At 35.1% G+C, this 23,367-nt stretch overlaps 1 protein-coding gene and 1 long non-coding RNA gene across 5 annotated transcripts in view; one reads left to right on the top strand and one right to left on the bottom strand.

Moving 5' to 3' along the window:
• The window catches only part of LOC101895719 (anion exchange protein 3), a 129,110-nt gene that overhangs the window by 17,140 nt on the left and 88,603 nt on the right, over nt 1–23,367 (bottom strand). For 3 of the 4 annotated variants that reach the window (XM_059131904.1, XM_059131905.1, XM_059131906.1), the window contains 7 exons: nt 16,010–16,158; nt 15,809–15,933; nt 15,517–15,643; nt 9,860–10,024; nt 9,556–9,798; nt 7,311–7,451; nt 3,162–3,344 (listed from right to left, as the gene is read on the bottom strand). In XM_059131904.1, the coding sequence (XP_058987887.1) occupies nt 3,162–3,344; nt 7,311–7,451; nt 9,556–9,798; nt 9,860–10,024; nt 15,517–15,643; nt 15,809–15,933; nt 16,010–16,158 (1,133 nt within the window). The remainder of the gene's footprint in view (nt 1–3,161; nt 3,345–7,310; nt 7,452–9,555; nt 9,799–9,859; nt 10,025–15,516; nt 15,644–15,808; nt 15,934–16,009; nt 16,159–23,367) is intronic. The other variant, XM_059131907.1, reaches the window with a different exon arrangement.
• LOC131806946 (uncharacterized) lies at nt 12,502–13,295 on the top strand. Its single transcript, XR_009344238.1, has 2 exons — nt 12,502–12,809; nt 12,872–13,295. It is a non-coding gene; the product is annotated as an uncharacterized LOC131806946 (long non-coding RNA).

Below are 23,367 nucleotides of genomic sequence, written 5' to 3'. Positions count from 1 at the left end.
ATTAAAAACCTAAATTGGATTACTACGAGGAAAATTTTAATCTACAAGTATAAGTAAAATGGGAATAGAATCACCAATATAGAGAATATAGGTCGGTATTGTTATATGAAAACCGTGGACCAATATAATATGGATAATATTCTGACACATGTGGTAGAACCCATTAACAACTATTTATACTGAATTTCATTTCGAGAGAAAATGTGACCTGAATAGTTCAAATTCCGAAAATATATGGGGGCTAAAGCAAAACATAAACCTACATTCATAAGGTTGGACAGCAGGAAGTAAAACCCATTACAAAATCTAGTTAACAAATTTGAATCAATTTTGTGAAAAAATTGGCCAATATCGGGAGACACAGTTATATGGCGCTATAGGAAATCGTGGATCTATACATACAAGGTTTTACCACTGCTAATACTCATTACGACCTACGAGAACCGAATTTTAGAATTTTTAGTTTAATTCCATTGTGTACCTTTCTTTCCATGGAGGAAGAGTGAAAGGATTCAAATTACATCTGAAACACTTTTAGAAACCCTTTCCCAAAAAGAGTAACAGTTTTATGCAAATTTTAGAGATTTTAGAGAATATGATGCTCTCTTTGACCTCATACTTGTCCTAAACGAAACTAAATTCATCCATCCCATAATAAAGTCTTACATGTCTTATTAGAACAATATTTTAGTTTTCTGTTTTAGATTATATCCTTACGTGGCTTTTACACCCTCTAAAGGCGTGAAAATAACAAAGTGCTGAAATAAATGCAAAATTCTTGCCAGCTGTATGCCCATATTTAAGGAAGAACAACAATATATAAATTTGACAATGAAAATAAAACAAGTTAAAAAGCAGTAAGTTTGACCGGCCCGAACTTTGAATACCTCCTACCATTTGGAACGACTTTGGAAATTTAAAAAAAAAAAACAATAATAATAATAATAATAAAAAATAGAATTCGTTAAAAATTCTGTCAATATCTTAGAAATACGGTACATGTGAAGTTTCCTTTATTATGGGGTCTATACGAAGACCAGGACCAGCATAGGCAGTTTTCTGTCACAGGCTGTAGTAACCTTTCCGAAGTGCAAATATGAAATTTAAAACAATTCCGTTGCATAGTGCTGCTGAAATCAACAATATACCGAAAATAGGGAGGTATCATTATATTGGGGCTTTACGAAGACCAGGACCTGCAAAGACAATGTTTGGTCATAGACTGTTGTACCCATTACGAAGTGAAAATACGAAGTTAGAAATAATTCCAGTGAATAACGTCGTTAATATCATCAAAACGCCGAATATAGGGAGGTACCATTATATGGGGGCTATACAAAGACTAGGACCAGTATAAACAATTTTCTGTCATAGACAGAAGTACCCATTAGGAACTTCAAATACGAAATTTGAAACAATTCCGGTGAATAATGTTGCCAAAAACATCTAAATACCGAATATAGGGAGGTACCATTATACGAGGACCTGGACCTGCATAGGCAATTTTCTTTCACAAAGTACCACTTAGGAACATCAAAGACGAAATTTAAAACAATTCCTGTAAATAATGGGGACTGTACGAAGGCATGGACATGCATAAGTAATCTTTTGTCATAGTCTATAGAACCGATTCCGAACTTCAAATACGAAATTTGAAACAATCTCGTTGAATAATGTCGCTAATATTATCAAATTTGAAACAATTCCGGTGAATAATGTTGATAAAATCATCAAAATACGGAATAAAGGGAGGTACCGTTATATGTGGCCTACATGAAAACGTGGACCTGCATATACCATTTTTCGTCATACGAGCTTCAAACTGTAAATACGAAATTTTAAACAATTCCTGTCAAAAATGTCGCTAAAATTATATGGAGGCTATACGATAAAGTGGACCTATGTCGACAATTCTCTTCCAGGAGGCAAAGTACCCACGGAGGACTCCTTGTGTAGAATTTCATGCAATTCCATTGCAAAATGTGACTGAGATCATTAAAATATCGAATATCTGGAGGTACCGTTATATGGGACGTATACGAAGTAGTAGACCTATATAAGCGATTCTCCTGCAGGCGTTAAAGTACACATAAAGGACTCCTTGTGTATAATTTCAGGCAATTCCATTGAAAATTTTGGCTAAAATCATCAAAATATCAAATATCGGGAGGTACCGTTGTATGGGAGGTATACGAAGTGGTAGACCTATGTAAACAATTCTCCTACAGAATTCCATTGAAAAATGTGGAATCAATATTCCGAATTTGGGGGGGGGGGGGCGTAATATGGGGTCTATACGGTATAGAAGACCGATATAACCCATCTTCGAACTTGACCTGCCTGCACACAAAAGACTGATCTCTGCAAAATTTCAGATTCCTATCTTAATTCGTTTTGACTCTAGCGGACAGACGGACGGATGGATATACCTAAATCGTCTTAGAAGTTTACACTAATCAAAAATATATATACTTTATTAGGTCTAAAATTGAGGCTGGCTATATTGTGCCTTCCCTACTTGAGTCTTTTGGAATGTCAGAGAGACAGAGCTTTCAAACACTCAGATGTAGTATTTGCGCCTTCGGTTGTGTTTAGCTAAAGAAGGTTCTATTCTGTCTCCAATTTCGGGGCCCGCAGCATATTTTTCATACCAAACTTTGTGAAATACTGGTCCATGCTTTTATTTGGTTATGGTAAAGAGACTTCGTCATATTTACATTCAACATTTTGAAAGCATATTTTTAGGCTCCCACCATAATTTTTGAAATTCAAAGAAACACTTTGGAGTTCTGTACAACTTAATGTATTGAGTGTAAAAATATAGAATAGTTTATATAATATAACTATGGAAAGTCGGACATTTGTAAATTAACCTTAGTCAAATTGAAATAAATATGCTACGAATTTGTCATTTAAAAAATTGAATTGTACTTCTGCAAATTGCCAAATAAAATCGTGTGCTCAGTGTAAAGTTCAAAATAAAATTAGAAACAATTGAAGTAAAAAAATATTGAAAATCAAACAATAATTGAAAACATCTATTTACAAAAACATTATAACAATAAATTAATTAAACAAGCAAAACAGGAGAAGAAGAAGCATTTGCTAGTTAGTTTTGTTTTTGTTTTTTAATTTCTAGGTTGTTATTTCAAAACATTTACACCCATGTAGGACAGTGTGGAATGTCTACGGCAGGATGCCTCAATAGTGACTGCTGTCGCTGGAGGTGCACTCAGTGTTTCACAGATTGAACGACGTGCCGGTGCGTTGGATGCATTTATTCGAATTCGTTGTTGCAACTGCAATTGTTGTTGGTTATTGTTTTCACTTCCCAATAAAAGCAACTGGATGATGAGTTGGGTGTGTTTTGTTGGAAAGTTTATTGTTGTGGTTTATCAACAACAATATTTAAAATATTTCACACGTCAAGAATTTCATATTTTATTTGTTTTTGATTTTTACATTTAGATTTTCACCACAATTACATAGGTATGTGAAAAAAATGGATTTAATTAAAAAAGAAAGAAAGAAAAAGATCACCATATTAAACGAAATATGAACTGAAATGAGAGAATAATCCTAGGTATGAAGTCGTGACGTGACGTGTGTGTGTGAAAGGTAAGCGACAAGAAAGGGGCACATGAATGAATTCAAGTGTAAACGTTGTGAGATTCTTGAAAATAAGTATGTAAATAAATTAAATTCAATACTAGACACGAAATATATGTTTGGCGCCCAAATGTTTTAGACTATTAAATAAACTTGAGTTTAACCGGTCCACATTTTTTATATATGCACATCTGAGGTGATCTCTTCCCTGCAGTATGGGTTCTGAGAGATCTGCCACAAAGCAACTACTACGAAAATAAAGAAAGTTTTATAATATATATGGAAATTTGTATAAAATGGGTTTCAAGAATGTATACTACTCATCAAATTCCGTGAAGGTATTTAAAAACTATTTTTTTTTAAAGAATAACAAATTAGGAAAATGGTAAATTTTGTCTTTTTTGAGAACTGAAAATGAAATTTTGTGGTAGAATATGTCTGCAACCTTAAAATTTAAACTATTAAAACGGCGTTACAAGATCGATCGACCTGAATATTTGTGATACGTTGTGATTTTTTTTTCATTAAAATTAAAAAAATGACTCAAATAAATTCGATATTTCTTCCTCATATGAACAATTTATGTACAACTAGTTCAAGCCAAAAGTGGACAGTACTCCAAATAAACTTGTCTCCCAAAAAACCAACGGGTCATTAATCATGAACTTTGCAAGAAAATGTAAAGACTACATAATAATCGGAGAGGCCAGGGTTAATTAAAACAAGTAAATGAGAAGATAATTTTGGGCGGGTCGAGATTTTAATACCCCCCAAACATTTGGAAGGATCTTGCAAAATTTCAGAAAATTCCGCTGGAAAAAAATGTCGCTAAAATTATTAAAATACACAATATAGGGTGGTACAGTGGACGTGTATAGTAAATCAGTATAGCCAGGTGTATGCAAGAGAAGGCTGTGCATTTGCGACATTCCAAAAAAAAAAAAAAAAAATTCCGTTAAAAAATGTAGCTTATATCATCGAAATAGTGAATATCGGAAGGTACTACTATATAGTGGATATACGAAGGTGGGCCCGAGGTAGGATGTAATTTTCTGTTATAGGAAGTTGTATCCATTACGAAAGACCAAATGTTAAACAATTACCCCGAAAAAAGTGACTATCAAAATACTGAATATCGGGGGGTATAGTTATATAGACTCATGTGTCCTACTGAGAACACAAACTACCAATTTGCAACAAATATGGTTCCAAATTGTGATCAAAGCACCTTAAATCGGTACAGTTATGTGGTGCTATATAAAAACATGGACTACCGTTTTGAAAATGTCTGCCCGTCTGTTGAAATCAAGATAGAGGTCACAATATTTAAGACATTTTAAATAATCTTAATCTTAATTTCATACCTCCGAAAAACTGGCTCGAATTCGACCGGGAGCATTCTTAGGAGTAGCAAAAAATCGAGCAAACTCAATTTTTCGACATCGTTCGAATATGAGTGAAAATAAATTCGTTCAAAATCGAGCAGATTATACTCTTGCCCAGCACTCTTCTAGTTTTGTCATGCCGTTGTTGTTGCATATCTATGTATGTTTTTGTGCGCATTGTCGGAATTCAGACAGAACATTATTTGTATAGGTATACCTAGTGGTATGGCCCCGATAAAGCGGTACCGCCTAATTTCTAATACTTTGAAGACATAAATTGCATTAGCCAACCAATTTGCCAGACAAAACTCGTTTAACCATCGAATCCTAATATTTTCCTTTTTATGCCCTCCACCATAGTATGGAGGGTATATTAAGTTTGTCATTCCGTTTGTAACACCTCGAAATGCATTTTAGACCCTACAAAGTATATACATATATTATTGATCAGCATACAAATCTATGTCGATTTAACGATGACCATTCTTCTATGGAAATCACTCTAGCTTCCGAACAAATTGAAATAGGTTTATAAAATTGTACTCAAATGTGTGTTTAGTCTGCAGGCATTTTTCGGCATTTTGATGATTTTAGTGGCATTTTTCACCGGAATTATTTCAAACTTCGTATTTTCACTTTGTAATGGGTACAACAGTCTATGGCAGAAAATTGTCCATGCAGGTCCTGGTCTTTGTATAGCTCCCATGTAACGGAACCTCCCTATATTCCGCATTTTGATGATTTTTGGGACATTATTCACTGGAATTGTTTCAAATTTCGTATTTGAAGTTCATAATAGGTACTTCAGTCTATGACAAAAAATTGTCAATGCAGGTCCAGGTCTTCGGATAGCCCCTAAATATCGGTACCTCACTATATTCGGTATATTGAAGATTTTAGCGACATTATCTTACGGAATTGTTTTAAATTTCATATTTGCACTCGTTATGGGTACTACAGCCTGTGACAGAAAACTGCCTATGCAGGTTCACGTCTTCGTATAGACTTTAAAATAACGGTAACTCCCTATATTCGGCATTTTTAGAATTTTAGCAGAATTTTTAACGGATTTCATTTTTATTTGCTTTTTTTAATTTCCAAATTCGTTCCAAATGGTGGAAGGTTTTGAAAGCTCGGCCCAGCCGAACTTACTGCTTTTTGACTTGTGAAGATTTGTTTTTCTCCGTAGTGAAGGGTATAAATGGAAGAATCCTATTGAAATTTAAAAATTGGTCAAAATTAAGATATTGATCCCACATATATATATCTTCGTCCGATTTGCCTTTTATTGTTCACCAAACGTGTAATATCAGCCCAAATAGTATGGCATTTTACACATACAACCAAATTAGGCCTGTAAATAAGTATGCCAAATTTTATGGAAACCGGTTCAGCTCCCATATATATTGTTCATCCGATTTGTTATTTTTGTCCTCCGCAGCCGTAAGATGCACTCTGTAACAACGTTATTTGGAGAAATATGTCAAATACAACTCAGAAGTACCTCTGCTGTTTGGATATAGCTCCCATATTTATAAAAGTTATTGGGCACACCTCAAATTTCGATATGTGATATCTAATGGTTTGCACATTTCCATCTCAAGTAATAGTAGCAAATACAGAACTGTTGCTAGAATTGATTTATCAATCGTAATATTTACGACAAAAGCTGCATTTACACAGTATTTGTTTTGGTTCAACGATTTTTGAAAAGAAAACAAATATATTCAGAGGGTTGTACAATTTTGGCTTGCACCACATGGCCATAAGCAGAGAGTTATAACTTTAAATAAAATGCATTTCTGAACAAAAGATATACATGTAATTAAAAAAAAAGATAATGCAATCCATTAAAAAGCCAATTAAGTAAATTAAAAAATACAAGAGTGTGGTTTAAGAAACAGAAAAGAAACGAACGTCTTATCCTGGTAATCGATGTTCGGAGTCCGAGTGAAGTGTGTGTGTAAGGAAATGGCAAATTATGACGACTGAAGCGTAAAGGAAACATTTGAAAATATGTCTACGAACAACGATTATATACAATGGGTGAATGATTGACATACGGATATCTACACACACATATGTTATAGGTTATTGGTATGTAAATAAATGAGTACGGTAAGAGAGACGGACGTATGCGATGATGAGTGCAAATGTATATATTGTTATTAATTATAAGCAATGAGAATGGATTGTATAGTGTGGGCGAACACAAACACCCACACACAGGAATATGTCCTGTTATTCATTATGAGGTGGCGGAGGTACGTAGCCCTTACATCTGTATGTGCAGTGAAGAGATATATTGAGACATACCTGTAAACTTGTGTAGCTATTGTACTTTCGTTTGGTAAAAGGAAAACCGCTTTGGTGTTCGTTGACATGACGATGGCGCAAAAGTAGAGAACGCAATACGGCCGGTTTGTCATCTGTGTGGATTAAGTCATCAACAACCATCTACAAATGAGAATAAAAGTAATAAATTATTAGATTGCGTTAAGAATTTGTTATAAATGTGTTATAAATTATCGGAGGGTATATTTGAGGATTCCGACGATAGTAGTTCCAAATTCCAACAAAAAAAGGTGATTTATTTATCAATATTTATTTGATCAATATTTGCTCTATTTTAGAACCTTCTAGTTTTGCAATTTACACATGTTTAAATTATAATTACATATTGCAAAAAAAAAAAAAAAAACCAAATAGAGCCTACGTTCGCTTAGTACGAACCGTATAGAGATTTGTTCTTGGGCTAAAACGTTGCCTGAAACTCCTTTTGGAGCCTACGTTCGCTTGGCATGGACCGTAGGGAGAAAGCCTTCCTAGTCTAAAGATTTTCCCTACAACTATCCTTGGGGCCTACGTTCGCACAGCTCGGACCGTAGGCAGCTTTTCCAAGTCATTTCTCTACAACTCTCTCTGGTTACTCGCTCAGCCCGAATTGCTGGAACCATCGATGTTTCCAGCCACCTCGTTGCATTGCGACTTTGTTTTCATATTGACACTCTCTTCCTAGCTACGGAGCTAATCGCATAAAAAAGGTAATCTGTCAAATCGGGTTGACAAACTCTCACAACATCTCAATAAACAGTAATTTATCTTATTATAACTACTTATTTCGTGCGATTTGCTCTTATAAAACAATAATGGGTTGGTAACCTGATTTGTAATATATATTTTCCGGATTTCTGAGCCTGAGCAAAGACATAAAATACTGAAGATGTGACATAAAGCCGATTGTTTAAAATGCTCCTGTTTGGACATCGATGGCCAATGGCATCGAAAAAATTCAATAGAGATATTAGAGCCATGGGTTTGACATGTAATTTTTATACCCTACACCACAAGGTGGTCAGGGTATTATGTCTTCGTGTATTTGTTTGCAACATGGAGAAGGAAGCGAGATAGATCCAAAGTTACTTTTGAGGATCTTCATAGAATAACTTTCAGCGTCGATATATGCATATTAGTCCGTCTGTCCGTCCGTCCCAAAAGAGCTGAATTTTGGCACATCCAACCGAAATGCACCAAATGGTCAATATAAGTCCAAAAGTGTTGGATTTTGGTACATCCGACCGAATTCAGTCTAGAAAAAAGTACATCAATTTTGGAGAAAATCGGTTTAGATATTTTCATCCGATTTGGGATTTAAGTGACCCTGATTCGTAATATGCGTTCGACAACAATGATATTTGGTACCAGATATCTTATAGAGCTCGGAAATACATTTGCCAAATTTTATCGGTTCAGATTTGGGTATAGCTTCCATATATATCCTTAATCCGATTTCAGGTTTATTGTGCAAATAATGGTTAATATCAACCCAGATGGACCGAATTTTGACTCTTCCAACGGATTTCGGCCTAAAAGTAAGTGCTTACAATTTGGTGATAATCGGTTCAGATATAGCTATAGCTCCCATATATATGTTTCATCCGATTTGAAGTTTTAAATCCCTCACATGCGTAATATTCACTCCACAACAATGATATTTGATACCTGTCATCAGATACTGCTCGAAAATACCTCTGCCAAATTTTATCGAGATCAGTTCAGAAATTTTTCATAGCTTCGATATACATCTTCTTCCGATTTTAAGGATATTGCTCTCCATATATGTAATATCAGCCCAACTTGAATAGATTTTTTCATATTCAACCGAATTTTACAATTTGGTGGAACTCGGTTCGGTATATCTATAGCTGCCATAAATATTTTTTAAAATATTTCTTATCGAAGCCATATCATGATCTACTTCACATAAATTCCCAATATAAACCTTTTGGTTACGGGAGCTCTACTAAATACGCATAGTGGTGTAGGGTATCATAAAGTCGGCCTGCCCGACCTTTAGACTTTCTTTACTGGTTCCATACTAGAAACGCCATCTACTATAATATAGCAACAATGGATGAATTATAAAAGGTCATTTTTTAACAGCTTCAGGAAAGAACGCATACAATTTTGACAAATGCATGAAAGCTTCATTTGCTGCTTTATCGACTTAGCAAATACATAAGAATGTATGTAAATTTGTATGAAGACACATTGTACTTACTTGTTCAACAACGCGATATGCAACAGCTGGCAAGTCTTTTTCGTTTAAATCCAAAAGCACAACACCTGTTTCAAGGCAACGACGCAAATTAAGCAATGAATGAAATGAAAGTGAAGACACATGAGCTTTGCCCCAGCGATCAGAGCCCTCTTGAACATCTTCTTCGTATTTGATCCAACGTGCCGTTTCTTTCCACTCACGATCCTCACCGGATCCCATAAGCTCATCAAGCTGTACAAAGATCTAGAAATTCCAAAAAAAATTATAGAATGTAAATACGTAGCTCGGCCATCTTGAGACTTACTTCATGTGGACTGTGATCGAATTCCTTTTTAGCCTGCTGCTGTAATCCGGCCACACTTATTTGTGGCAATTCCCTTAATTTAATGGATGAATGATGAATTTTGTGCCTTCTCAATGCCCGAGGATCATCCGAACGATGTGATCTTAATTCATTAAGATCCGCCTCCTATAAAAATTATTGGAATTTTTAGTTATTTTGCAAAGTCATAAAAAGGGTTGTAAATAACTCTTAACCTGTGGGGCCTTTGGTTTGCAAAAAGGTTTGAGGTTAAGCAATACAAAAAGAAAAGTGAAATGGTAATACAGTTAGCTATTTTATACCCATAAATAAATACATTGGCTAATATAAATACATATGGTAAATAAAAAATATGTATGCATCAATAAAAAAATAAAAATAATATAAAAAGTGGAACCTATGCGAACCTATGTTAAAAAATAAATTTGATCTACTTAAACTAGCAAAAGCTATCATCATCATCTATCTATATTTATACAAAAAGGGGCTGTTGATCTCTACATTTAGCGTTGAAAAACTCACTCGAATTTGTACAAAAAGCGAAACTTACTCGAATTCGGGCGAGTGCGCTGCTGGAAGCAAGAAAAATCGAGCAAACTCTATTTTTCGCTCGACTATGAGTGATTACATTTCCATATTTTTTAATGAGAACAGATTCGTTCAGAATCTAATATTGCCGAGCTCTATTTTATTATACCCTGGTCAGGGTATTATGTCTTTGTGCATTTGTTTGTAACAGGCAAAAGGAAACGAGATAGACCCATAGTTCCTTTTGATGATTTGCATAGAATCACATTCTGAGTCGATTTATGCATGTCCGTCCGTCCGTCCGTCTGTCCATGTATTTTTGTAAACGAAGTACAGTTCGCATTTCTTGCCCTATTCAGATGAAATTTTGCACAAATCATTTGTTTGGCCCAAGGACGAACCCTATTGAAATTGGAGATAATCGGTCAAAATTTAGATATAGCTACCATATATATCTTCGTCCGATTTGCCTTTTATTGTGTACCAAACGTGTAATATTAGTCCGAATAGTATGGAATTTTGCACGTACGATCAGATTGGACCTCAAAATAAGTATGCCAAATTTGATCGAAATCGGTTTAGATATAGCTATAGCTCCCATATATATTGTTCATCCGATTTGTTATTTTTGTCTTCCGCAGCCGTAATATGCATTCTGTAACAACAATATTTGGGGAAATATATCAATTACAGCTCAGAAATACATTTGCTACATTTTATCGAGATCGGTTCAGATTTGGATATAGCTCCCATATATAACTTCGTCCGACTTACCTTGGATTGTGCACCAAACGTCTAATATTTGCCCAAATTGGATGAAATTTGGCACTTACGACCGAATTGCGTCTAGAAGCTAGTATGTCAAATTTGGTGAAGATCGGTTCAGTTATAGCTATAGCTCCCATATATACTGTTCATTCGATTTGTCATATTTGTTACCCACACCCGTAATATGCACTCCGTAACAACGATATTCAGGGAAATATATCAAATACAGCTCAGAAATATCTTTGCAAAATTTTATCGAGATCAGTTCCGATTTGGATGTAGCTCCCATATATATTTTTATTCGATTTCAAATTAATTGTGCACCAAATGGGCAATACAAGTCCGAATTTAAAAGATACAAATGCTTCGGCATATTTAGTTCTTTGAACTTTAAATTATAATTGTAATCATAGCGTGTATGTTTGAATTCTCCCATAAAAACTTTTAATTGTTATGCGCAGCTCTGCTAAATTAGCAAAGTGGTGTAGGGTATCACAAAGTCGGCCCCGCCCGACTTTAAGACTTTCTGTTCTGGTTTTTGTTATACCCTTGTGTATGTGTATTTTTCTGTACAAGATCATCCACACCTCTCTCATCCAGCCCCCTCCCCCTCTCTCTTCGAGCAATCCTACCCGCGAGCAAGTTTCGCTCCCGAGAGAAAATGAGCAAGTCTCTGCTATGGTTGACATTCGCTTAACAAATCCCACTTTTGAAATGTTATAACGTCAGAAATTTGTGTTATGCTGAATGAACTATTTACGAGGATACCTTATGAATTAACGGATGTGGGCCCTTTATGACCTGGAGGTTATATGGTAATAAATGCAAACCGTGTACTGAGGATCTGAAAAAGCATGTTAGCTGTATTGAATATAAGAGGCGATAAAGATACCCCAAAACAAATTTCAAATGACGATATTGATTGTACAGATGTGGACAGTACTTGATCGGTTAAAGACTAATAAGGCAGAAGGAACTAATGAACTGCCAACAGAACGGATTAATTGGCGACATTCTGATAAGAAATGTATGTCAGATAACTGCCAAGATTTAAGAAGTCATATGGAAACATAAAGCGGATTGGAGACAAGACGTGAAATGCATATGCGAAAGCATACACCCTTTGCTAACAGTATTGTGAGAACGGCGACTTCCTACCGTGCAAAAAGTTGGTAGCCACGTGTGTCATATTTAGCCAGAGCTTCGAGATGGTCGCTCGAATTCGAGTAGAGTAAAACTCGATCGATTCATTGTATCTCATTCTTATAGCAGCTCTGGCGAAAACTGTTTATCCCGCATGCAAATCCAAGCTCTGCCTTGAGCACCTTTTCCAAATCGTTACGATTTGCTTTTGCTTCTTCAGCACTCGTACGTTTTGACTAATCCGGAAAAAAAATCATTTCACATTTTTGAAATAAAAATATGGTAACTCCATGAAAAAAAAGTCGTAAACAAATTATTGACAATTAAAAAAGGAGTTTAAATTGTTTTTTATAATATAAACACCAAAAATAAAAATGCCAGGGGCTTCAATACTTGCTGTAATGGATGAAGAAATAAATCAGCGGTCTACTGAAAAAATTCGTCGCCGGACATTGAGGAACGCATCAGATCCTTTATCTCACTCAAATGCAGAGTAAGGATCCACCAGCAATGAGTTATTTTCAAATTTATTTTAATAAAAATTTATTTCTACAGATTTATAACTTATTATCGGCTAAATAAAGAAGCTTTTGTTTTAGTTTTGGAAAAAATTTCTCCCCACCTCAATCGTTCCAATATACCGGCTATTATCCAGCTTGCAACAACGCTTAGGTTTTTGGCTACGGGTGCATTTCAAGGAGTTATAGGTAGAGATGTGGAGCTAAGCCTTGGGAGAAGTACAGTTTCTACAATTATGTGGAGAGTTATTAATGCAATTGAAGCTGTCTCAAACCAAGCAATTAATTGCTTGCAATTTGCTTTTTGATCTGTCAGTTGTACATTTCTACACCTTCTTCTTCAACACATATGGCAATAATTCAACAATACAAGTCTGCCGTTCATTTCTGCATATTTTTTTGCGTTTTCATCATGGATTAGAAAAATAATAGATTTTTTGTAAAATAAATTCCAAAAACATGTTCATTCTAAGAGAATTTGGTTAATACAATATTTTCTGTTAAATGTATGTGTCTTCTGTTTATTTTTTACGTTAAAATCACTAAACATTTCAATTTCACCCTGCTTTTTGAAAGTGATATCAAAACGCAAAATTTTTGCGTTTTCCGTTTTTTAGAGAAGCTAAAACCGTTTTCGTTTTCACTCTTGAACGATTTTACATTCTGTGACATGCCTGATTATTTCAGTTGAAATTCCAATTGTAATTCAAACTTTTACGATTATTTGAAACAATTCCGGAACAAAATGTAGCTAAAATCAAAGCCAAAATGCCGAATATTGGTAGGTACCGTTATATGGGGGCTATATGTAAACGTGGACCGACATGATTCATTTACGAACTTAACCTATCTACTGGCAAAATACACAAGTGGCCAAAATGTTAGCTTTCTTTCGCAATTTGTCCGAAATATACTATGGTGGAGGGTATAAAAAGGTGTTATAGTGAAACCTCCATGACTATCACCGATAGCCCATAAAAATGACAACTACATGCCCCATGCATTATGATGTAATGAGTTTAAAAAGTGTGTTACATAATTGTTAACTTTTATGCTCTTTCGAACTCGAGTGAAGAGTGAAACTCGCTAGAATTCGAGCGGGAGTGCTACGATATTCGGTATTTTTATAATATTAGGAATTGTTTTAAATTTCGTATTTGAAGTTCGGAATCGGTACTATAGCCTTTGACAAAAAAATATGTATGCAGGTCCAAGTCTTCATTCATACGTTATTATTCTACGGTTTTTATACCCTCCACCATAGTGTGGAGGGTATATTAAGATTGTCATTCCGTTTGTAACACCTCGAAATATACATTTTACACCCCACAAAGTTTATTTATTATTGATCAGCATATGTCGATTTAGCGATGTCCGTCCGTCTGTCCGTCTATTCGTCTGTGAAAATCACTCTAGCTTCCGAACGAATTGAAGTAGATTGATAAAATTGTACTCAAATGTATATTATGTCTGCAGAACTTTTGGTATTGATAATGGGCAATGTAGGTCCACGTTTTGGTAGAGCCCTCCTGATATTCGGTATTTTGATTATTTTAGCGACAATATTCATCGGAATTCTTTCAAATATAATAATATAACAGCTACATTCGGTATTTCTAAGATTTTAACAGAATTTTTAACGGATTTTATTATTTTTGAGAATTGCCAAATTAGTTCCAAATGGCGGCCGAACTTACAGCTTTTTTACTTGTTTTCAATTTTTCAAGATCCTTCAAAATGGTGGAGTTTATTAAAAGCTCTGCACGTCCAAATTTAGCTGCTTTTTTACTAGATCTTCTTGGACTTTTTACACTGCCATAACACCACCCCCTCCCCTCAGTTCACGACAACATCAAATCCAGTTTGCTGTTACCCACAGAAATCAACAAACAAAAAAATTTTCTCCACTTGATTTACTCTTAGGGTAAACTCTTAATCTACTTCGATCGTTTTGACTTGGGATCTCTCCCACATAAAACAAATGATTGAGGAGTAAAGTTCCTATAACACTTGTACTCTTCGAACACTCCCGCTCACGAGCACGAGTTTTCGCGAGTAAGGTAAATACAAGAAGACCCATGAGCCTAATGAAATGAAATCGGTTGGATGCATAATCTGCCCGAATAACAAATTAGGTCTGGTAACGGCAATGATACAAAGTTCATAGTATCAAAGCACCAGACGTGCTGTGGACTGGAACCAATAAAGGCATTTGAATACGATCCCATAGGGAAGGACAATAGCGTAATGACGTATTCTAGCTATGTTTGAAGTAAAAACATGGGTATTGTTGCTAATCTATTCTTATTTCATCTTATAGAACAAACTTTTTGTGTATGACATCCAACGATTTTTCTTTGGTCATAAGACTAAGGGTCTCCGATTGAAGTATGCTATCTTTCAATACAAGATACAAACATTTCATCAGACACAAAAGAGCAATAAATTTTGTTTTTTCAAATTCTCTTATACTTATTTAACATCCATCGAAAATTTGTGTTACCTTGTGTCATTTAATCACTATTTACGTTTAAATTATTAATTTACTCTAGCTCAAACTACACAAAATACATGGAACAATAAAAATAAAATTATCCAAAAAAAAAAACAAAGCTATCTACCAAAAATATCAAAACAAACAAATACAAAAATAAATGAAAACAAAACACTGGCTTGACTTACCTCCAGTGACGCGTCTTCCGGTGCTGATATTTTGTGATTACCGGCATCGCCGTTTTCTTCGGTGACTTTTTTGGCTTCCACGCTGTCTTGATGGGAAAATTTCCGTTGTCTATAATACTGTATTCGACTAAAAAAACCAAAACAAAAAACAAACGACAAAATAATTATTAAGCAATTATTGTATTTGAACACAAAAAAAAAAAACGTGTATCAGCTAATTAACGGTAATTAGTATTATTTTTATCTTGAAAACAAAAAGAGAACACAAAAAAAAAAAAAAACGAAAACAAACCTTTTTCTTCTTTTACGTTCGTGTATATTGTCGTTGGGTTGTTCATCATAACTTAGACTGGGCGGTGTAACAACTGATGCTTTCTTTTTACCAAATTGCACACGTTTTTCATCTGTGGAATTATCCTGTTTGCAAAAAAAAAAAACAAACGCGCGATTTATTTATGCAATTATTATTTGTATTGTGTTTTTTTATAATTACCGAATGATCTCCATGACCCGCACGTTCTGAAACTAATGGATAATCTTCGGGGATATCATCGTAATTTTGGGCATTTGTTGCTTCGTTACCCTGTTCGTATTCGTTTTGTTCTTCTATATTTAATTCTCCTGGTAAATTTTTACGATTGGCTGTAAAGAAGAAATGTTAATAAATCGTTACTGAGAGAAGTCTTAAGAGTTGAAAACAGCGAGGGTTGAGTAAAAAATACAAATCGCAAGTCATCTTAAATAAAAGGTTGGCATATGTAAATATTCCCAAACGAGTAATATTACAATAGAGACCTTAAAAACCAAACCAAACAGGAAATTGGAAAACGTATTGAATATAGATATAATTTATTTATTTTTATAAAAAAAATTAACCCATTTCGCTCCTCTGTTCGATTTTTTGAAAAGCAAAAACGCCCTTTTCCAAAAAAAAAAAAAAAAAAAAAAAAACAAGTAAAAAAGCTGTAAGTTCGGCCGCGCCGAACATTGAATTATGTTAAAAAATACCGAATGTAATCGTATATTAGGGTCTATACGACGACGTATAGGGAGGTACCATGGGGGTTATAAAACATGGACCTGCACAGACAATTTTCTGTCATAGGCTGTAGTATCCATTACGAACTTCAATTACAAAATATGAAATAAATCCGGTAAATAATGTCGCTAAAATCATCAAAATACCAAATATCGGGAGAACCGTTATAATGGGGCTATACGAAGACGCGGACCTGCACGGACAATTTTCTGTCATAGGCTGTAGTATTCAAGCTATTACAATATTCAAATGCGAAACTTTAAACAAAAATATGTTTATAATGTAGCCAAAATCATAAAAATAGAGAATATCGGGGGTTCCGTTATATGGGGCTATACGAAGACGTGGACCTGCACAGGCAATTTTCTGTCATAGCTGTAGTATTCATTATGAAACTCAAATACCAAATTTGAAATAGTTTCGGTAAATAATGTCACTAAAATCATCAAAATACCGAATATCGGGGGGTACCGTTATATGGGGGCTAGACGTGGACCTGCATGGCTCATTTTCTGTCATAGGCTGTAGTATTCATTACGAACTTCAAATACAAAATCTGAAATAGTTCCGGTAAATAATGTCTCTAAAATCATCAGATTACCCAATATCGGGAGATACCGTTATATGGGGGCTATACGAAGACCTGGACCTGCATGGCTTATTTTCTGTCTTAGGATGTAGTATCCATTACGAACTTCAAATACCAAAATTTAAACAATTCCGGTAAATAATGTGGCTAAAATCATCAAAATACCAAATATCGGGAGGTACCGTTATATTGGGGCTATACGAAGACGTGGACCTACATTGCCCATTTTCCATACCAGAAGTCCCGCAGACATAATACACATTTAAGTACAATTTTATCAACCAACTTCATTTCGTTCGGAAGCTAGAGTCATTTCCCGAGACGGAATGGTGGAGGGTATAAAAAATCCATAACTTATAAAAAACATTTTTTTACTTCGAAAAAATTTAGCTCTTTTTCCGAATCTGCTGCAAAGTTTTCTTATAGTGTCACTGTCCAATACCCAGTCTGATTTGTGGGAAATTCCAAGGGAATATGATAGTGCTCGGTTTGTTGATCAAAACCACAAAAGAGTTTTGGGTTCTTATTGTATTAGGCTTTTGTATAACCTTGACCATACGATCCCAAAAATATATTATATATTTCGCAACATTTACTATGGTTTTATTCATATGGAAAATATGAAGTATGATTTAGACTTTTGATCTAGATACTATAGTCGAATTTTATGGCCAAAAGTTTGTGGAACTTTAATCAAATTTAAAAAATGAATAGAAGGACCGGATTGTTGACTCGACATTTTCGATCAAGATATTCCTCGTATTTTTCTCTGCAATATTGCCGAAGACACCATATACCTACTTAGGTTACTTTGCGATGCAAACTTTCAAAACGCCGATACACGTGTCTTCTATTTTTAAATCTACATTGACAAGCTGCTGGATATTTTGCTGTAATTATTATTAATACAGAGTAGAAACAGAATACAAAGTAGAAACGCAGTGCTGCAAACTCATGAAAATGGAAAACAAATAAAATAGTTTCAAAATCACTGTGAAAAATCAAAAAAAAAAAAAAATTACTCTAATTAAATAGCGTCCCCCATTTTTGTACTTTAATGTATACCTTTTAATCTTATTCTTGCAGATAAATGTTATTCACATTTGAGCGTTCCGATAATGAGAATGAGCTATGTAAAATTAGAGATTCCAAAAAATGTTTGTTTCCCATAAAAAATTACTCAGATTTTCAAACTTCTTCATTTGTAAGTGGTTATAAATATAAAAATATTCACTTTCAACATTAACCACAATTTTTTTTCATTTTACAGATACCAGTCATTGCGAATATTCTAAGCCAAAGAGACTACATTACATTTCTGTAAAGTCATTTCCGAAGAATTGTTAATAGAATACAACTATAAAGGATGAAAGGAAAAGTGTATATAATTACAGGAGTTTCAAAGTGCGAAGGATACGTTACAAGGCAAACATAAAAAAGCATCTCATATTTTCGTAGAAAAGCTGATTAAAAAGACATATTTGCTACAAGCGTAAAGGGAAATAATGGTCCATACACAAAAATGATACTCCTTCTACATATTTTTAGGCAGCGAATGAAGTAGATCATACCAACTATGAACCTTATTTGAATGCGTTTCAGGGCTTTAGGGCAGTTATAATTTGGTTTCAAAGGGAACTAATATATGAGAGTTATATCCAATTCGAAATAGATTTGCACCAAATTTGAAGGAGACATTTTAACCTCTCATATCAAATAGTATTGCTGTAGAATGACTAGATGATATCACTTCGAGATGGTTTTTATTAAAAACTACATAGGAACCGAGTTCCTCCAAATGGAAAAAAATCGGTAGAATGTGAAAAAAATGACTAGGTTAATTTGGGCTGATATTACATATATGGTGAACAATAACTGTGAAATCGGATGATGATGATATATATGGAAGCTATATCCAAATCTGAACAGATCTCGATAAAATTTGGCAGAGGTATTTGTATGCTGTATCTGATAGCACCACATTGTTTTGGAACGCATTTACAGGTGTGAGGGACTAAAATACAAAATCGAATGAAACATATATAATGTGAGAAGAAAAAACTGCAACCAAATTCAGACTGCTGTCATTTCTAAGCCACTCGTCCGACAGCTGTTAAAATTATTCCAGTGACAGCTCATTATATTGTTTACAAGCGTACAAAAGCATTTTTGTGAGTATTTTCCAGAAAAAAGGTTATTCGTGATGGAATTCAAGCGTGATGGTGTGATTTCTTTGTATTTGGCTGGAAAACCACAAGTGGCTATCGGTAGAGCACTCCAGCATTTAAATGTGAATAAATAATCGCTCGTTACCGTGATACTGGTAGCGTAGCCCGACGTCAAGGAAGTGGACGTAAGAAAACAGCAACATCAGCAGCAATGGTTCGAAAGCGAAAGCGTATTAATCGAAACCCGTGTCGCAGTGACCGAAAAATGGCTCGTGAGCTGAACATATTGCAATATTCCATTCGGCAAACATTGAAAAATGAGCCAGGGGTAAAGCCATTAAAATTCCAAAAAGTGAAAGAACTTACACCACAACTGAAAGAAAATAGACTCAAAAGAGCTAAAGAGTTGATTCGCTTGGCCGAAAATGGTGAACTGCCGAATTTAGTTTTCTCCGATGAGAAAACATTCGTTGTCTAGCAGTTTGTAAACAAACAAAATGATCATACTTAGTTGCCAAAGAGGTCAGCTGAAAATGTGCACCTTCGGTTGGTCACCAGAACTCAAGCGCCGGCCATGGTGATGGTGTGGGCCGCCATAACAGCAGATGGTCGCTCCCCCTCGTATTAATCGACCGTGGAATCAGAATAAATTCCGAATATTATCGCGAAAATATTCTGGAGGGTGTATTAAAGTCTTGGGAACGTAAACCACCAACACCGCCCCACCACAGAATGGTTACAATATGAAGTTCCAGCGCCCAACGGCCACCAAAATATCTGGATACCAATCCGTTGGACTATTGTGCCTGGAGTATTTTGGCACTAAAAATACCAAAGTGTCGATCACCTCAAGCAAGCGCTTCGCCGGGAATGGGCCAAAATACAGAAGAGCAACATTCAGGCAGCGTGTGACGGTTTCATTGAAAGTTTTGAACGTGACCAGTTTGAACAAATCTAAACTTATTCTAAAATTTGATACTATTTCTGACATTTTTTTGTTTTCATTCAATAAAATTTAAAAAAAAAGTAAAAATTATGGCATATGACTTCGTTGCAGTTTTTTTTATCTCACCCTGTATATGGGAGCTATATCCAAATCTAAAGCGATCTCGATTACAAGAAATGATGTATACAACATTTCATCTCAATGTGGACAAAAAAATTTTCTTCACAAAAATACATGGCCAGAGAGACAAACGGACGGACAGGGTATTATAAACCCACAGTTACTTTTGATTAGATTCATAGAATCATCTTCTAAGTTGATTTATACATGTCAGTCCGCCCGTCTGTCTATCCATGTATTTTTGTGAACAAAATGCTGGTCACATTTATTATCCGGTTGAGATGAAATGTTTCAAACAATATTTAAGTTTAAGATTTTGTCAAAATCGGTTCAGATTTGGATATAGCTCCCATATATATCTTTATCCGATTTCAGGTTTTTTGTCCAAATGTCCGACCGAATTCAGTCTAGAAGCAAGTACTTAAAATTTGGTGAAAATTGGTTCAAATAAAATCTCCCAGTCTGGGTTGTGGAAAATTTCAAGTGGTTTTGATGGTACTCAATTTGTAGATCAAAACCACAAAAGAGTTTCATGTTCTCAGGCCTAACACGTTTAAGGCTTTTATATAGCCCTTACAATACACAAAGGGACCCCAATATTTTGAGCCATATTTCAAAACATTTAGGTTTTGGAATACTTCAAACATCATTGCTTTAAAAATGTGTGTCTCGTCTCATCTTTTTATACCCTACAACACTATGTGTTGGGGGTATTATAAGTTTGATTGGGCCAAAAATTATGTAACACCTCGAAATATTGATTTCCCACATAGGAAAGTATATATGGATCTTCCTAGCTCGCCGAGTTGAGTCGATCTAGCTATGTATGTCCGTCCGTCCGTCTGTCCGTCTGTCCGTCTGTCCGTCTGTCCATGTTAATTTGTAATCACTCTACAGGTCGCAATTATGGCCCGATCTTCACGAAATTTAGAATGGAGATGGGACTGGGGTCAGAATAGAACCCTATTTCTTTTGGAGATGATCGCCAAATGTTTAGGGGTTGAAATGGACCAAATACTGAAAAAATGTCGGATTTTGCAGTAGCTATACAGGTCGCAATTATAGACCAATCGACGCGGAATTTCGCATGTAGCTAGAGTTTAGGGCGGGGAAGAAGCCTACCAATTTGTGTGGTCATCGGATAATATTTAGCGGGTAAAATAGGCCATATCTTTGTTGTTGAAAAAATTCAAAATTTTTCATTAAACCGCGAATATTTTAAATCCCGGCAAAATCACAAAGCCTTGGCAAGGTTACTTCTGATCTTTACATTGATGTTAACATCCATCAAAACGGATATATAGCAAAATATGTGCGATATATATGTCTATCAAAGAAGATATGCATGAAAGATCTCTTATATGTCGAGAACGGCTGAACTGATTTCGACAGTTCTCATTAATTCAGAATGGCCTCTTGGCAGGAAAGACAAAACCTCTAAAAAAATTGCATAAAAATATCTCTCTAAAGATGAAAATATTGATTTTGTAAAATTGTCTCATATTTTTTCAATTTTGTCATATTTTTGGCATATTTTCATTTTGAATTAAACATTTGGTAATATTTCTATAGCTAACAAAACTAAGTAGTTGAGATATCAGGATATCATATACAGATCGTATTTATGGCCCGATCCTTACGAAATTTTGCATGGGGATAAGATGAGGGTCAGAATAGATGCCTACTCTTTTTGGAGATGATCGCCATATATTTAGGGGTTGAAATGGACCAAAAAACTGCAAGATTTTCTGCAGGTCGTAATTATCGCCCGATCCTCACGCACATTTGAATGGGGGTTACCGGACATTACAAAAGCCAAGCAGTTTTGGGTGGAATACAGGAAAGACGCACTTCTGACTATTTCGTTAACGATGATTTCGTTGAAGAATATAGCCAAATGTCTGTATCTCATATAGATGCGTTTCAGTAAAAAACCAACAATAAATGTTAATCTTTTGCCACTTCTGAGAGATTATAGGTCTTTGGGAAATATTGGTTCCAGATCTAGGAAGACCATTTACGTGCAACATCTACTTATAAATTGGAAATGAGCAAATTAGTTCAAGTTTCTATTATTCGAAAATTAGAGGACGGAACCTGATGGTTTTCTTTTATTATTTGTCACAACATCTTGTGGAATTCTTTCGAGTATCTCGCCTATATCAACTGTATCGTTTATTATAGTGTTGTAGGGTATTCAACGGTCGGCCCCGCTCGACTGTAGCCTTTGCTTACTTGTTTTTTTTCTATATCCACTATATAAAGGTAAACACTGATTTCAAGTAATGTATAAATATGAAAATATATTTACCATTAAATTTCGCTAAATTTTGGCATTTTGAGTTTTTATACCCTCCACCATACTATGGAGGGTATATTAATTTTGTCATTCCGTTTGTAACTCCTCGAAATACTCATGTCAGACCCAACAAAGTATATATATTCTTGATCAGCGTAAAATTCTAAGACGATATGTCCGTCTGTCTGTCTGTGTGTCTGTCTGTCTGTCTGTCTGTCTGTCTGTCTGTCCGTCTGTCTGTTGTAATCACGCTATCTTTCGAACAAATTGAGATGGAAGGCTAAAATTTTGCACACATGTATATTTTGCCAGTAGGCAGGTTAAGTTCGTAAATGGGTCATGTAGGTCCAAGTAATCATATAGCCCCCATATAACGGTACCCCCCGATATTCGGTATTTTGATAATTTTAGCGACATTATTTAGCGGAATTGTCCCAATTTTGGTATATGAAGTTCGTAATAGATACTGCAGCATAAACCAGAAAATAGGCCATGTAGGTCCACGTCTTCATATAGCGCCCATATACCGTACCCCCCGATATTCGGTATTTTGATGATTTTAGCGACATTATTCACCGGAATTGTTTCAAATTTGGCATTTGAAGTTCGTAATGGATTCTACAGCGTAAGACAGAAAATTATCTGTGCAGGTCCACGTCTTCGTGTAGCCCCTATATAACGGTACCCCCC

This window comes from Musca domestica, unplaced genomic scaffold, assembly GCF_030504385.1.
Source record: "Musca domestica strain aabys unplaced genomic scaffold, Musca_domestica.polishedcontigs.V.1.1 9, whole genome shotgun sequence".
Lineage (NCBI taxonomy): Eukaryota > Metazoa > Arthropoda > Insecta > Diptera > Muscidae > Musca > Musca domestica.
This window is presented reverse-complemented; position numbering and strand designations above follow the sequence as displayed.